This window comes from Parambassis ranga, chromosome 12, assembly GCF_900634625.1.
Source record: "Parambassis ranga chromosome 12, fParRan2.1, whole genome shotgun sequence".
NCBI classification, from domain to species: domain Eukaryota; kingdom Metazoa; phylum Chordata; class Actinopteri; family Ambassidae; genus Parambassis; species Parambassis ranga.
Genome location: NC_041032.1, coordinates 11,231,155 through 11,245,923, shown reverse-complemented (window position 1 = coordinate 11,245,923; position 14,769 = coordinate 11,231,155). Strand labels below are relative to the sequence as shown.

The 14,769-nt window shown below is 40.1% G+C and overlaps 2 protein-coding genes across 4 annotated transcripts; one reads left to right on the top strand and one right to left on the bottom strand.

The window, feature by feature from the left end:
- Window positions 1–281: 281 nt before the first annotated feature.
- Window positions 282–2,881, top strand: LOC114443861 (neuropeptide FF receptor 2). Its single transcript, XM_028418207.1, has 4 exons — window positions 282–413; window positions 1,233–1,575; window positions 1,792–1,891; window positions 1,987–2,881. Exons 2-4 carry the CDS (start codon window positions 1,248–1,250, stop codon window positions 2,879–2,881), a joined length of 1,323 nt encoding a protein of 440 aa, XP_028274008.1. The 5' UTR covers window positions 282–413; window positions 1,233–1,247.
- A 6,398-nt stretch (window positions 2,882–9,279) lies between these two features.
- On the bottom strand, window positions 9,280–13,350 carry LOC114443898 (probable global transcription activator SNF2L2). 3 transcript variants are annotated; one of them, XM_028418253.1, is made up of 7 exons: window positions 13,118–13,350; window positions 12,922–13,020; window positions 11,260–11,492; window positions 10,682–10,787; window positions 9,926–10,027; window positions 9,637–9,781; window positions 9,280–9,543 (listed from the first exon to the last, which is right to left on the bottom strand). In XM_028418253.1, exons 2-7 carry the CDS (start codon window positions 13,015–13,017, stop codon window positions 9,410–9,412), a joined length of 816 nt encoding a protein of 271 aa, XP_028274054.1. In that variant the 5' UTR covers window positions 13,018–13,020; window positions 13,118–13,350; the 3' UTR covers window positions 9,280–9,409. The 3 variants fall into 3 exon arrangements, with proteins under 3 accessions (XP_028274054.1, XP_028274053.1, XP_028274055.1); XM_028418252.1 differs by having other exon boundaries at window positions 12,922–12,962; XM_028418254.1 differs by lacking the exon at window positions 12,922–13,020.
- Between the last annotated feature and the right edge of the window lie 1,419 nt (window positions 13,351–14,769).

Sequence of the window (14,769 nt, the reverse complement as noted above, 5' to 3'; positions counted from 1 at the left end):
GAGGAGGTGGAGGACTGACACTAATCACAAGAAGGTTGTGATTCACCTGCATCAATGCCAAAGAAAACAGGTGTCTGAGTCGGTTCTGATGGCCAACCTTTGCCCCTCATTTGCAATGTGGATAGTGTAGCAGACATGTATATAAAATTCACAACGCCTCCAGCTGCTCCCAGACCCAGCCCCCCCCCCCCAAGCTCATCACCCCCAAGTGAATCTCGTCTGCTCTCTGTCATCTATAAGTGCTGGAGCAGTCTCTGCCTGGCAGGCGTGCTGAGCGGATGCACAGGCTCTAATGTTGGGATAAGAGCGTGTAACTGTTTGCTCTGAGTGAGAGGAATTTCCATCACATGGATGTGTACACCATCTGTGAGGACAAAGGGGAGGAATCCAATTAAAATACTGTTTCCTGTAAGGTAAGAAAACATGTTGTAGAATAGAATTATTCCTTTTAAACATCATCACCTTTATGAGTGCAATTATTTTTTTAAAAAGTGAAAGAATAGGTTGGAAATACAGAATTTTAGATGCATTGTAGACTTCTGAAAGAGGTGTCTTTGACTGCAGATAGAAGCTTTCAGACTCTTAATTGTGTCTCGAAAAATAATGTGTATAGTAGTATCAATTGATTATTTTCAATCATCCATGTTATTGTTACAAGAAGAACAATGAAGCAAAATTGACTCAGAGTAACCTATGATTTCTTCCAAAAAAGAAAGGCTAACTGTTTATAACAGCTTGACTGTGTGAATGTATTTGTTACTTATTTAGTAAATATTAATTCAGGACCTGGCTTTGCCTGTGTCGGCCTGATTTGGGCTGTTCTACCACTGAAAATGATTTTTCACGCATGAAAGACTGACATGTCCATTTTCAGCTGTCAGGCAGCGGATAACTTTCCTGCAGCAAGAAACTTTCCCAAAAAATCTATCTGTTGTATTTTGAATGATTGGTTTGATTTAGCCACTCACCATTCCAGCAATTACACTGCCTGTTATAACCCAGTGGAGTGTGTGAAGGATCATGCTCTTGACTGAATCAACCTACTTACAACAATCAAAAGGCACAAGAATGGGAGTATTGATTTCTAGGGGGGCCTCAGTTGTTTTATGTAATTACCAACTGATTTTTTTCTCTACTGGTCTTTGGGATTGTGCTTCCCCCCTGGAAGGACTCAGAACACATGCCATATCTAGAGGGCTGCACATATCTCTGTCTGTGTTTCTGTCTCTTAGACCCAGATATCAACCATGACCCAGAATCCTATTCTCAACACCACCTGGGACGACCTGAACCCGTCTAATTCCTCCAGATTGCAGGAAAACCCTTTGACCCACCAGAACATCACCTATGTAGACTTCTATCTGCACAAGCCCTCTGTGGCAGCAGTCTTCACTGTCTCCTATCTGCTGATCTTCCTGGTGTGCATGGTGGGAAACAGTGTGGTCTGTTTTATTGTGCTGCGCAGCAAGAACATGCGCACTGTCACCAACCTGTTCATTCTCAACCTGGCAATCAGCGACCTGCTGGTCGGAATCTTTTGCATGCCAACCACGCTGGTGGACAACATTATAACAGGTACAGATGGGGTTTACTCTGCATGTGTTGTATTAAATTGATCCATTTCATGCAGATAAGATAAGATAAAATAAGATAAGATAAGATAAGATAAAACTTTATTAATCCCGAAGGAAATTCTTGTGCCAGAGGTATCAAGTTACATTAAATGCAGTTAAGTACAGAGTATAAGAGTATAAAGATACAACAAAATACATTGTTTTTCCTTTCATGCAGGATGGCCATTTGGAAGTGTTGTGTGTAAACTAAGTGGGATGGTTCAAGGAATATCTGTGTCAGCATCTGTGTTCACTCTAGTGGCAATAGCTGTTGACAGGTGAGGTGTTGACCCATTGCTGCAGTTTGTGTACCGTACATAGATGTGTGGTTTGTATTAAACTTTAAACCTCTCCTCGATTCCTTTCGCATCAGGTTCCGCTGCATTGTCTACCCTTTTAAGCAGAAGCTGACAATCACCACTTCAAAGTTAATCATTATTATCATATGGGTCCTGGCTGTTTCCATTATGTGTCCCTCGGGGGTCATGCTCCAGGTCACAAAGGAGCAGAGGGTGAGAATAGTCCTCGGGCACAACAACGACACGCGTCCCTTCTACTGGTGTCGGGAAAATTGGCCCAACCAGGAGATGAGGAAAGTCTACACGACTGTCCTCTTCACTAACATCTACCTTGCTCCTCTTAGCCTCATTGTCATCATGTATGCCCGTATCGGTTTCACCCTCTTCAAGACCACTATCCCTCCAATGAGGCACAGCAGGAATGAATCTGGAGACAGCAGCGGCAACAACAAACTGAACATAGAGGGTCGCCATACAGTTTCAAGGAAGAAGAAGAGGGTGATAATGATGCTGCTGATTGTAGCCCTGCTCTTCATCTTGTCATGGCTGCCTCTGTGGACACTGATGATGCTGAGCGACTACGCCAGCCTGACAGAGCACCAGTACCGTGTCATTAACATCTATGTTTACCCCTTAGCTCACTGGCTGGCCTTCTTCAACAGCAGCGTCAACCCCATCATCTACGGGTTCTTCAATGAGAACTTCCGCCGAGGTTTTCAGGCTGCATTCAAATTCCAGCTGTGCTCTGCTGAAATTGTGCGCCAGAGGACCTACTCAAATCGGATTCGCGGTAACGCCGTGGTCCCCGTCCAGCCCGCCGTTGTCAGCAGGTCGGGCTCGAGAGTTGGATCAATGCTGGTGGGAAATGGGACATGTTCATGTCATGAGGGAGAGTGCCTGGGTGGTAAAGGTGATATTAAGGAACAGGACCTGATCATGGAGGACTTGGAAAAGGTGTCCCAGATTTAGACTGAAAATGTGCACCATGTTTCACTTTTACTTGCGAACCATGTTTTAAATTTTTGAAGACAATGAAGACTGATTTTCATGTTTGTTGCATATGAATGTACTTTAAAGCTCTGCAACATCTGTTGTAATTTTGAATACTATTGTGAATATTTTATGACAAAGACCTCAATCTGTACAATGTTTTGGACAAAAAAAAACATCCTTATTGTCTTTAATGTCGTTGTCCTTAAAAGGACAGTGGCTGATGGTGGTATCATCTGTGGTAACCATGGTAACAACATGTACTGCATGCTCTCTCTGAGGAGTTACTTTGTCAGAAACACAAAAGGAGGGCAGCAACGCCAAACAAACTCATACATACTACACCGTGTGTGGCACGTATGAGGAAATACATATTCTGGATTGTTATTTTGAAGGTTAATATTGTGTGTTCAGGGCTTCATGGGCTCTTGTTGTTCATTAAATGTAGTATTTATCCAACTGTGGTACTTGCTGTTACAGCTTATTTTTGCAGATGATGTAATATCCGTGAGATTCAGTGCACAGTGGCACAGCTCTATCCAGCTCTTATGAAAAGAGTAAATTGAATATTATTCCGTGAAGTTTTTAATGTCTCTAATCTGGGATTTTTTAGAATAAGACAGGTTGAAATGCAAGGTGGTGGTGATGGGAGTTTCTCAGCTTCCTCTAGTGGATACTGGACTGACAGCTTTGACATGCAGTGGCAGGAAAAAAGGTCTGTGAACTAGTTTGGAAAGAATCCATATGCACTCACTCCTTGTCTCTGCTATGAGATATGAAAGACTATCAATAGAAACGTTATATTTATTATTACTATAGGGACTTGGCAAGTGAAGCACAGCATCAACTGGTTACAGAGGTTACAGAGATTCTGAGGGAATACACATGCACACATGCATAATGATGAGGCAATATAGAGTGCATAAAGAGGGTACACTTAGCGTGAAAGGGTGGGGGTGAGTCTTCATCAAACAAACCTATTAATATGTAATGTTTAATAACCTTTCAAACCCTCACTTCTACAGAACAGACTGTATGTCAGCCATTTGTTTCTGCACTACAACAAAGGAGTGATAGATATTATATGATATTATGATGCAAATGTAGTTAGTAAAAAACCTTGTGCGCTCTTATTTGATGTATTTCTACATTTATGATAAGTGTATGCTTCAGTACATGATTGTGCCCATTTATTTATTCGTTTTTTTATGTATTTATTTATTGTTTTCACACTGATAATGGTATGGAGCAGACGGGATTGTGTTTGCACGTTTAGTGGTGGTTAAAGAGAGTGGGGGGGGGGCGTAATGTATGTTTGTAAATTAACATAATTTTAAAGTTCTATGTGTAAGAATTTCTATGTGAACTAAAGGATTTATCTAACAGTCAAACTTTATCATCACTAACATTTAGTAAACAGTGGCTGAAAAACTAAAAAGGAATTTGATAACGGCGCAATACTGCTTGCAGTTCACCTAATGGCCACTAGGGGATCCTTATATTAACAAAGGTTTTTTTTCTGCAAACACAGGTTTGTTTTGTTTCAGTTGGATACAGATCATCCGTGTGGTGTTTACAAAGCTCATCATTGCACTTTGTAGCCAAAGCCAGAAGACATGAATAGATGGATCAAAGGGAATAAACACAGACCAAAATAAAACTCATTTAAATCCTGAACACTATATCAGCTTTCATCCAGATGGGACAGCACTCTTGGAGTTGGACCAAAAACAAAACAAACAAAAAAATAAAAGAGCCATTATGTTCGACAGGCCTGAAGTTGTGCTCTTTATGTGACTGTTAACCGTGCATCTGTAAATGTATTGGAATGTATTTTTTTAAAATGAAAGATAAGATAATAAATTATGTTTTTCCCATGTTCTTGGTAGTTCTCATTAATTACATCCAATCCTTCTGCCTCTGGTTATAATGTGTTATGTTTAAATGCAGTATTAGGAAAGGCCTGAGATCATAACCTGACTTCTGACCTCTGACCTTTACTGCTTATTTAGCGGGAAATTAATAATTCTAGGATAAGGGTTAGGGTTAATTTTACAGTTAGGGTCCATGGCAACAGTGACATATTTCTTCTGCTATTACAAATATAATAGAGTCTGTGAATTCCAACTGTATGTTTGAATTCATGGAAAATAATGCAGTATATTACGGTATGAATGTATTCAGACGATTAGACGCCTTGGCGCTACTATGTTTCTAAAGGAGGAGTTTGGCTAGATTATTCACAGATTAATAATAATTAACCCTCGGAGGACATTCTCTATACTGTAAAACTGTGATGAAGAGCCAGTAAGGGCTCTCTGTGATGCCTCTGAGACAGATCGAAACTGGAGAAGAGATAACAGGTCACCTTTACATTTGCCTTGTTAACACAGAGGATGATCACTAGCCCTGGTGATTCACAGCTCAGCTGCTTGTTTAAAAATGCATTCCATACTCTAAGACTGTGTGGGTAAACATGTAAAAAAAATGGTCAGATCTGTAAACATGCAAACATGCAAGTTAACAGATCTGACCATTCAGGGAGGATAAACAAGAATATGAACAGAACACAGTTACATTCTTAAAAACATAGATCATATAAAGGGTTAGGGTTAGGCTTCCTGAAATAATCACTAAGCTTTAAGATAGTATGACATCATAACTATATTGCATGGATTAGCTCTAAAAAGTGGGCATGTAGGAGTGTAAATATGTTTCCTCCATGCTATTTTCATTTGTTGTGTGGTTTAAAATAATCTATTAAATTAAAAGTGGTGCGTCTATGAAACAGAACTACTGTCAACATGTGTCTAAGATCATTCATTTAATTTAAATTGTGTGTGCAGCAGAGGGGTGGGAAAAAAATCAATTAATTGACTTCACGCCCCCACACTGCTGTATCTGTAATGTTTCTTCTGTCAAGCTCATTGTGCATGTTTCAGTGCACAGAAAACACAGATATAACATGTTGTCTGTTATATTGCCTTGGACGTATTATATAGCAATGGTTGGCCCTGAGAGGATTTGGACGATTATAATTGTGTTGTGTTTATTTTTACATACAAACCATATTTTTGTTTCCTTCCAGCACTGACAGTGAGAAATCAATGGTATCAAATGTAATGAAGTGATATTACAGGTAATTAGTGAATGCCGTGGGCTGCCCTAACTATCTATTAAATCTTCGTCCAATGGGAAAATTGTAAATGGATTGTCTTCTCAACAGATTAAAGTCACCTCGTGGACCCACTAATCTCAAAAAGCCATTATTGATGGCTACCATCAGCAATATCTCTGTCCATGCCCGTCCATTAGGTTTACGTGTCATTTCAGGTGAGATTTTCATCAAGACCACATACGTGCCGCTTTGTTTCCCAGAGCTATTTACTGTAAGTAAGCCCCACACCTTTTAGCTGGTTTACACTGAGGACGCCGATAATCCCTAAACATCTGTGAGAAGCTTTTACTTTTGACAATTTGCAATTCATTAAATGTTAAGGAGGATGTAAATTGATTAGCATGTCATTGGAACACAGTATATTGGCTTGGAATTATCAAGGGATTTCTGTATATACATGTGGGCTTCCAATAACTAAAAAAAGATGATGATACCGATGATGATGATGATGATGATGATGATGAGGATGATGTCCTGCCCTATGGTGTGTCCCTTTTACTTTATTTGTTGTTTATCATCATTAACCGCCACATATTGTTTCTGAAATTATTCCATGTGTCACAGCTGCACAATAATGCTAATATGCTAAAAACACATTCTAACATGCTAATGTTCAGCTGTTTATAATGTACGTATGCCTCTGCTTTCAGCATGCTAATGTGCATTAAATTACGAGGTAAGAGATGTAGCATTTGTTCAAACTAAATTAATTAGCATTAGCATGTTTTTTGCCAACGTTGAAAAGGAAAAATGTGCATTAAAGTCCACTTTAAAAACAGGTAGTTCTACAACTTGGCTTATAATGCAAAATAATAACTCTAATGTTTAACTTCTCCAATCTGCAACAAGCTTCTGTGCCATTTTGTTTTTTGGACAACTTTTACCCAGACGCACCATAGCAAGGGAAGCAAAGTAGAATATTAAAATACTCACATTGTTTCAGTGTTACGAAAGACACTCAAGGATCCTCCGTCCTTCAGACTTGTGAGTCGGCTGTCTGACAGCAACGCAATAATGAGCCGCTGCATGTGAAATCTCAGATGTCGCCCTTGTCTGTCAAAAAGCTGGCGACTAAAGCACACCTGGGTGCGTTGTGTGTCTCACTGTCTACATCTGTGAAGTTCAGACAACAAAGAGGTACAGGATGATTTCTGCAGAACAAGTTTTTAAAAAAAAACATCTCTATTGTTAAATTATTGGTTATTTAATGATATTTAATGTATTAATTGAGCATGTTAGTGGGTTTTCCTTTATGAGCCATGACACCAAGTCTTAAGTCCTGAGTTGTGGAGTGGCTGTTTTGTACTTTAGATGTGTGTAAAATCGATGCCATGTCTTTATATGATACATATACACCACTCAAGAATTCATTTATGGCCTTATAGGCTGAATTTTAATGCAAACATTAGAGTCCATTCACAGTCTGTTATCTCTGCATACTAATCGTCTCTATGCTGCCGTTGCTTTAGCAAAACAGTGGCGAGCTAATGCATTTAAGATGTGGCTGAAATGAATTGATTTGGAGGAAGTTTTCTAGTTTTCTAGTGGTCAAAAGTTTTTTAAAGGAATCATTCTGTGTTTTTAATACTCATTTTTTTGCTTTTCAATTATCCTGTGTGAAGCTAAACACACAGGATAATTAACTTGAAGAAAAACATTCCCAGAATGCAATTCCACACACACATGCTGGGTTTTGAGGATGTTCATTAACTCTAAATGGATTCAATCTTCTGTTTGACAGGAATCCATAGTTTCTTACTGGACTAAAAAACTAATAACATTGGCTGTTGTCTTTGATGAGAAAGAGTGTAAACGGGGTTGATGGCACTTAGGCGTACATGCCTATTATAGATTTTTTCTTCATTAAACCGGGATTCCCTTTGTTGCTATGCGTCTCTAGACTGATTATTAAATATTACAGTAAACTTATAACATGTGATGAGGGGGAAAGGCTTCCATGGCCATATGTTAGATGTCTCACTTATTTTTTTCTTATTTTCGCCATTTAACCCATCTGACATACAACTGAAAGCCTTCAATAGAGAGGTGGGTGGGTGGGCACAGTTTGGCAGTGGCAGTGGCACAGATGGGGCCCTTTGACGTAGGACCTATGTAGCAGTTATCATGGAGAATATATACATGAGGCAGATGACAGATGAAAATTCAAATGTCAGTATTTGGGAGCACACACATGGACAGGCTTTATGGCAGCTTGGATAATCTATTTATAAACTCAAGATTTTTAAAGAAACAGATTTACAGCTTGGACTGAACTTCAAATCTTTTGTAATTTTTGAATATGTACGGAAAAAAGATGATACAAATAGAAAGTGACACAGCTGCAGGAACCACAACTATGCAGATCTATAAACAGCTCTCTTGCACCACCTATTGGCAGATGCAGCTTACATGCGTTAAAATATTACTCAAAGGAAATAATGACAGTAGTGTGAGTTACTTTATTCTTTATTCTGTAGTAATTCAATAGCAAAAAATTAATCAACAACCAAATGGACTTTTGGTAAAATTTATTTTGCAACTGTTTAAGTGATACATGTTTCAAGGGATTGTCTTAACAATGATGTCTTCCATCCTCCCCATCAAAGAGGAGAGTAAATGAAATTAATCTTTTTTTTAGTTACTTTTGACACAAACTGTACAATATGCGAATATACTGTAGCACAAGGGATACAAATGTTTAACCCTTGGTGAGACCCAAACTTACTCCATCAGAAAGAGGCGTCTTACATTATGTGTTTTACACACTTTTTTTGTTTTTTTTTAATCAAAGATGTATCATCTCTAAAATCACATTCAGAGATATGAAACAAATTTACAGTGTCTTCGCTTGGTTAAAAAGTCCCTCCTGTGTGCTTCAGTTCTGCAGCTCTGAACACATCACAAACAACTTCAGTGGGCGCTCCTCCCCTGGAGAGAGATACATATCATGCTCCAAAGACATATGAAGGCATTTCATACAATCAAATATATTGATTAATAAAAACAGTCAGTGAAAACTGGTGTTTTACATCATATCTGCAGAAGCGATCACAGAGACTAAAGCAGATAGAACGTAAATGATAATTATTGCAAACGACCAGCTAAATGAAGAGAACAGCACTATGTGCAGCAAGGGTTGGTTTGAATGTTGTGAGTCATCTAAAAGGGTTAAAAAAAGAAGCATTGTTCCATAAGTGCCTCTCTTTGATTGTTCCTTTATTTTCAGTGACCTTTTTTATAATTAGAAAATTAAGAAAACAATGAAAAGGGATGTGGCAGAGAAAAGACGTGGACGGGAATACAAAAAAAGGGACGGAGGGCCCTTCACTTCAGCCCTCATCTTTTGTGGTGTTGTCTTCTAGATCCTCATCACTGTCTAAATTGCTGTGAAGCTTCTTAGCCATGGTGTTTCTGCTTTTCTCCTCCTTAGGTCCCTTTTCCATCTGAACAGCTAATGGTTTCACTGGAGACAAAACAGAAAATAAAGGGCAAGTTTAATACAGAGATGATTCAAATTTGGTCACTTGAAAAAAAAAAAGGAAAAAAGAGTCCTCACCTGCTGATGGAACAAATTGGTCTTCGGCTCCAGCGCCATTATCGCTGTGGCTGGCACCAACCGCCTCTTTCTGTTCCTCATCTGTGACGATTCTCTGTCTGGCGCTCTCAAACACAGACTTGATGACAATCGAATCTTCATAGATCTACAGGACGACACACACACAGATATAGTTGGAGCATATAGGGCTTTTGTCATTGTTCATACTTATTAACAAGTGACATGACAGAATGAAGACTGCGAAAACTAATTTTGTTGCCTGCAAATAAAAGAATTCCTCCGGGTTCACCTGAGATCCCTCCAGGTTGTAAGTCTGAGCGTTGTGGCACAGGAGGAACACATCCTTTTCCAAATCCCCCACACTTCTGTACTTATGATTACGCACACGCTCCTGGGAAAGCAGAGGGTAATGATAAATAATTAACACATGTGACTAATAAAGAAATCAATTCATAATTAATGAACTATATAATACAGCATTCGTCCAAGCCAGAACTTTGGAGTCCAACACTTTATTGATAGACATATATGTTTATTTTCAGCTAAAATCTAGAGCTTTATATTGAAGAGGATCTTGCAGCTGGTTAGCTTAGCTTAGCATACATACTGAAAAGGTATTTGTTTGTTTAAACAGCCTAATTTTTTTCTCAGTTGTCTACACTGACTTCCTTTTCTCATGCAGGAGTGTGTGTCTTGGTTTTCCTCAGCCTTTGAAACAACCAATGCAAATTATCATACACTAATTTGCTTTTATTTATGTTTATACACTTATGCATGCTATGCAGTCTGTTCCTATGTTGTTGCTACTGGATACCTGAATATCCCCTCAGGGCTTAATAATGTATCTTTCAATCTAGTGCCGACCTGTGGCCGTGCCCATACAGTGCATGTCAAATATGACTCATGTACCACATTTGGCACAAGACTACGTACTAATTGCCATGTAATTCAGAGTTTACCAAAATGAATGTCTTAATACAGAACAATATCTGCTTATGTTTCATGTCCCTGTGTTGGATTGCATCAAAGTGAAGAGGACACGTACCCTGATCCTTCGGAAGTCCACAGGCTTTCGGATCAGCTCGTAGTACTCGGGTACCTCCTTCTTAGAGGGAAGCTGCACAAAGCCTTTGCTGATCTGTCTTCCCAACCTGGAAGAAAAATAAAAGGTTTTATGTAATCCAAGCATATTAAAAAAAAATTCAATGTGGGTGACATTTACAACCAGGTCATATATGGTCCATGTTACAGTTACATATCATGCCACAGTTCACACTGAGCCAGGTTATTATTATGTATGTGACTAATAAAAAGGACTTCTGTCTCCACCCATGCTGCGCCTCTTTACATTGAATGTAAATTACATTGGAGCATGGATTCCTTTTATTTTATTTCCTGGTGTGTTGCATCTTAATCTATTCAAAGTCAGCACCAACAGTGGTTGGAGCTTGTGACTGAGCTGAAGGGGCAAAGAGGTCCAGGAGTGACCAAAGAAAGAGATTTGACAATTAGCATGTTCACCCTTGTGTCATGTTTTACTGTAACAGATGCCTGTCATTACATTGGTTATAGTGATTTTTTTTCATGTACTATCATCTGATGTCTTCACAGCTGCTGCCTCACCCGTCCTTATAGTTGATGACCATGTCCACCAGCATGTTGAGTGTCCTGGTGAGTTCTGGTGGATTTGGCGGCAGTTTCTCAGCCGGCGGGCGCCCTCGCTTCCTTTTGACCTTCTCTCCAGTTTCCTGCCCAGCCTGTAGCTCCTTCTCACCGTGATGCTCGCCTTTACGCTTCTTTAGGCTGATGTCCTCTTCCATGTCCTCCAGCAGGGAACCGTTCTCTCCTGCCTCAGGCTGCAGGAACAGGAAGCAACGCATGGGTGGGTGGGTGAGGGGGGAAATCTAACACACACACTCAAACTTATAAAGGAGGGAAAGTATAAGGAGGATGAAACAGATAAAGCCTGTACCGTTAAATGAAAGATAAGTCTTCCTCTGACTTCTTATCCTAACTAGTAGTGCTGGCTGGAGTTTAAGCATTTCCAGTGATAAGAGTGTGGTTTTTGTATTCAAATGAATCAGGGTTTATTTATTTATTTATTACAACAGCATCATAATTTACATGGGCTGTGCCGTCTGCAAATTTAGGACAGATTTTATTTTATCTGCAGGCTTTGATGTTACATGCAGATTCTCAGAAACACACAATGAATGCTGATAAATTTGAAGAATCCGCTTCCTCACAGGCAGCAGATACGAATCCATATTTCCTATATTCTTAATGTACACACACGCACACACACAAATGACAATGTACATTTGCCTGTTTAACAGGGATGTCTGCTGCAACCATTTCATCGCCCCTTTTCTAATATCTGCAGCAACCATTGTATTTCCCACAAAGGCAATTAGAGGCCAGAAACATGAGTGTGCATGCAGCAAGAGCAGCTCTTGCAGCAGCAGCGGCAGCAGCAGCAGAGGCAGCAGCCAGGCTGGAGGAGAGAAGAGGGAGGAAACAGAGGAGGCATGCTGTCCAGTCCGAACAGAATACTGATGCCTCAGTCATACAGCTTTCACACATTGTGCATGCACTTGTGAAAATGAATTTCTCAAGGACAAGAGAGCTGAAATTCTTTAGCCTTCACACATGCATACTGACAAATAATAACAACCCTCCCCTCCCCTCTCCATCCCCCCAGAAAAATATGCGACTTCCACTCAAAAAAAAAAAGACAAGAGAGACATGGCAGAGAACTGAGTTACAGGAGACAACAACAGCAATCCTGCTCATCATCGCTCGGCTCAAATGCAGCCTACAGGCTTTGAAAGCCCCGCTACTCTCCCTCTCTCTCCCTCTCTAAGGGGCTGCAATCGTTCCAGCGGAATACTGGAGGGATAGAGGGTAATCCTCAAAGATGTATAACACAGCTGAGAGCTGCCTGATTGACTGTGCATGTGTGAGTGGAAGGGTGTCAGGGTGTGCATGTGATGCTGCTCCATGCCTGTGCTATCTCCTAACAAGCCTGCCTCTTCCCTGACTAATCTGGCAAAGATTCCCTCTCATCTGTTACAACACACACCTACACACTCCCTCTCTCCCTGCACTTACTCACACACACACACACACGAATAAACTCACAGTCGCTCTCTTTCCCTGGCGCGCGCACACACACACACACACACACACTCACTCACTCACACACATTTTATCCATCTCTTCCCATGCGATGTCCCCTGGCTGAATCCTGCGCCTGAGAAGAAAGACATGGAGGAGGATATTTACCTGACTGCAATCTGCAGGCTGGCTATCAGGATCGGCTGCAGCTGTGGGGGAGAGAATTAGCAAGCCAGCATAGCGGCGAGCTGCTAGTCTCTTCATCAGCTGATCACTCAGAAGCAGAGCCCAGAAGGGGGGAGAATAAAAGCGCTATGTTTTCATATACAAATCAATGGGCTGGGGGAAAATACAAATGCCATACCCATCTCCTGTCTGCAGCTCTCCGAAGTCCTTTTCCTGACTCTGGAAGGCCCCGAGCTTGTCTCCCTCTGCATGTTTTTAATATCGACTGTTGCCAGACGTTTTTTTTCCTCCTCTTCCTACCCCGCTGTTAAAGTTATCGGGTCCATTTTTATTTCTTTAATTTTTAGCCCTATTTTTTTACAGCCTATTGACCATCACGCGTCATGTAACATGGACATTCATGGTTCACAGTGAGAGAACACCGTCTGTATGTGCAGCCCTTAAAATTCCAGCAGGCTGATTAATGTCTAAATATTGACTCAGATTACACTTAATTCTTCTGCCAAGAGGAGAAAAAAAATCACTGCAACACTGAGCTGCTGAGCTGTAACAATTGCAGGGAGAGTTTTTCCCCCTCCCAGTTACAAGCAACATCTGGTTTCTGTGAATCCATTTTCTTTTCTGGTAAACAGCATGTTAGAAGCAGATTCTGTTGCTTTTTATAAAAAAAAAAAACAAGGACTACAATGACAGAGCACCATCCTTTTGTATAATAAAGGAACTTGGCAGCTGCAGGACCTGAGCTGCCCCAAAAGGAATTCAGTGGAAATGGAAAGAAAATCATGATGCACATGAGTTAAACAGGCAGTCCTGGCTCTGCTTTCAGGCCACACAGGGAAGGCAGAGCAGGCTTCTAGCAGCTGGTCAAGGCCCTTTTGGCAAAGGGAAGTTTTTTTTTTAATTTTCATAGCATAAATGAAGCTGGACATCGTTGCTTTTAACAAACTGGATCAAATACAACAAAAATAAAAGCACATTATTATACACATGTCTTCAATCTAAACAAGAGGCTCTAAACAAGAACACCCATGTCTGATGGTTTTGGACAGTTTTGGGCATGAAGGAAACAATAATCACCAGCATATTATTATTATTATTATTAATAACTGATCCACAAACTACCAGCATTACTCACATTGACAGTGACATCTTAACATTACCTGACTGTAAGCATGGTGTGGAGCTCAGACCATCAACAGCTGAAGGTAATCCCATGTTTATTTCTGCTGTGAAGTTGGATATTTATTGTATTTATTATTTATTTCACTATTACTGGCCTACGGAAGTTGACTTTAATTAGAGCCCGCTTCCAGTGGCCATTTGAGGAACTGCAGATGTGTTATTTTTCAGCCATGGAGCAAACTCAGACTGTTCTAAATGTACGGTGACACATTTGACTTACTGTGAAGCCTCTTCCATGCCAAGTCAGGGCTTAACAGTCATGTTTACAGTATAAGCCCATATTGTGGAGCACAGAATGTGACGAATATATGCTGAAAAATTATAAGGCAATTAATCACAAGTCAGGAGAAACATCCAGCATACTGTAATGGATGCAGAGGTACTGTGCCAGCATACAGAGAAACAAAACTGCATACAATTACTGCTGTTCTGTAAATCTGTATAATATAAATGACATCAGCATCCATTCTTAAAAAAAAAAAAAAAAAAAAAAAAAAAAAAAAAGGCATTGTGACGTTTCCACTCCATTAATAAAGTACATTAAACAACAGGATTGGCAAAGCTCAGTGAAATAAAGATTTCATTTCACAATTATGTTCCCAAGAACCACTTGCTCAACACTGCTGACTGTTACCATGGCAACAGCAA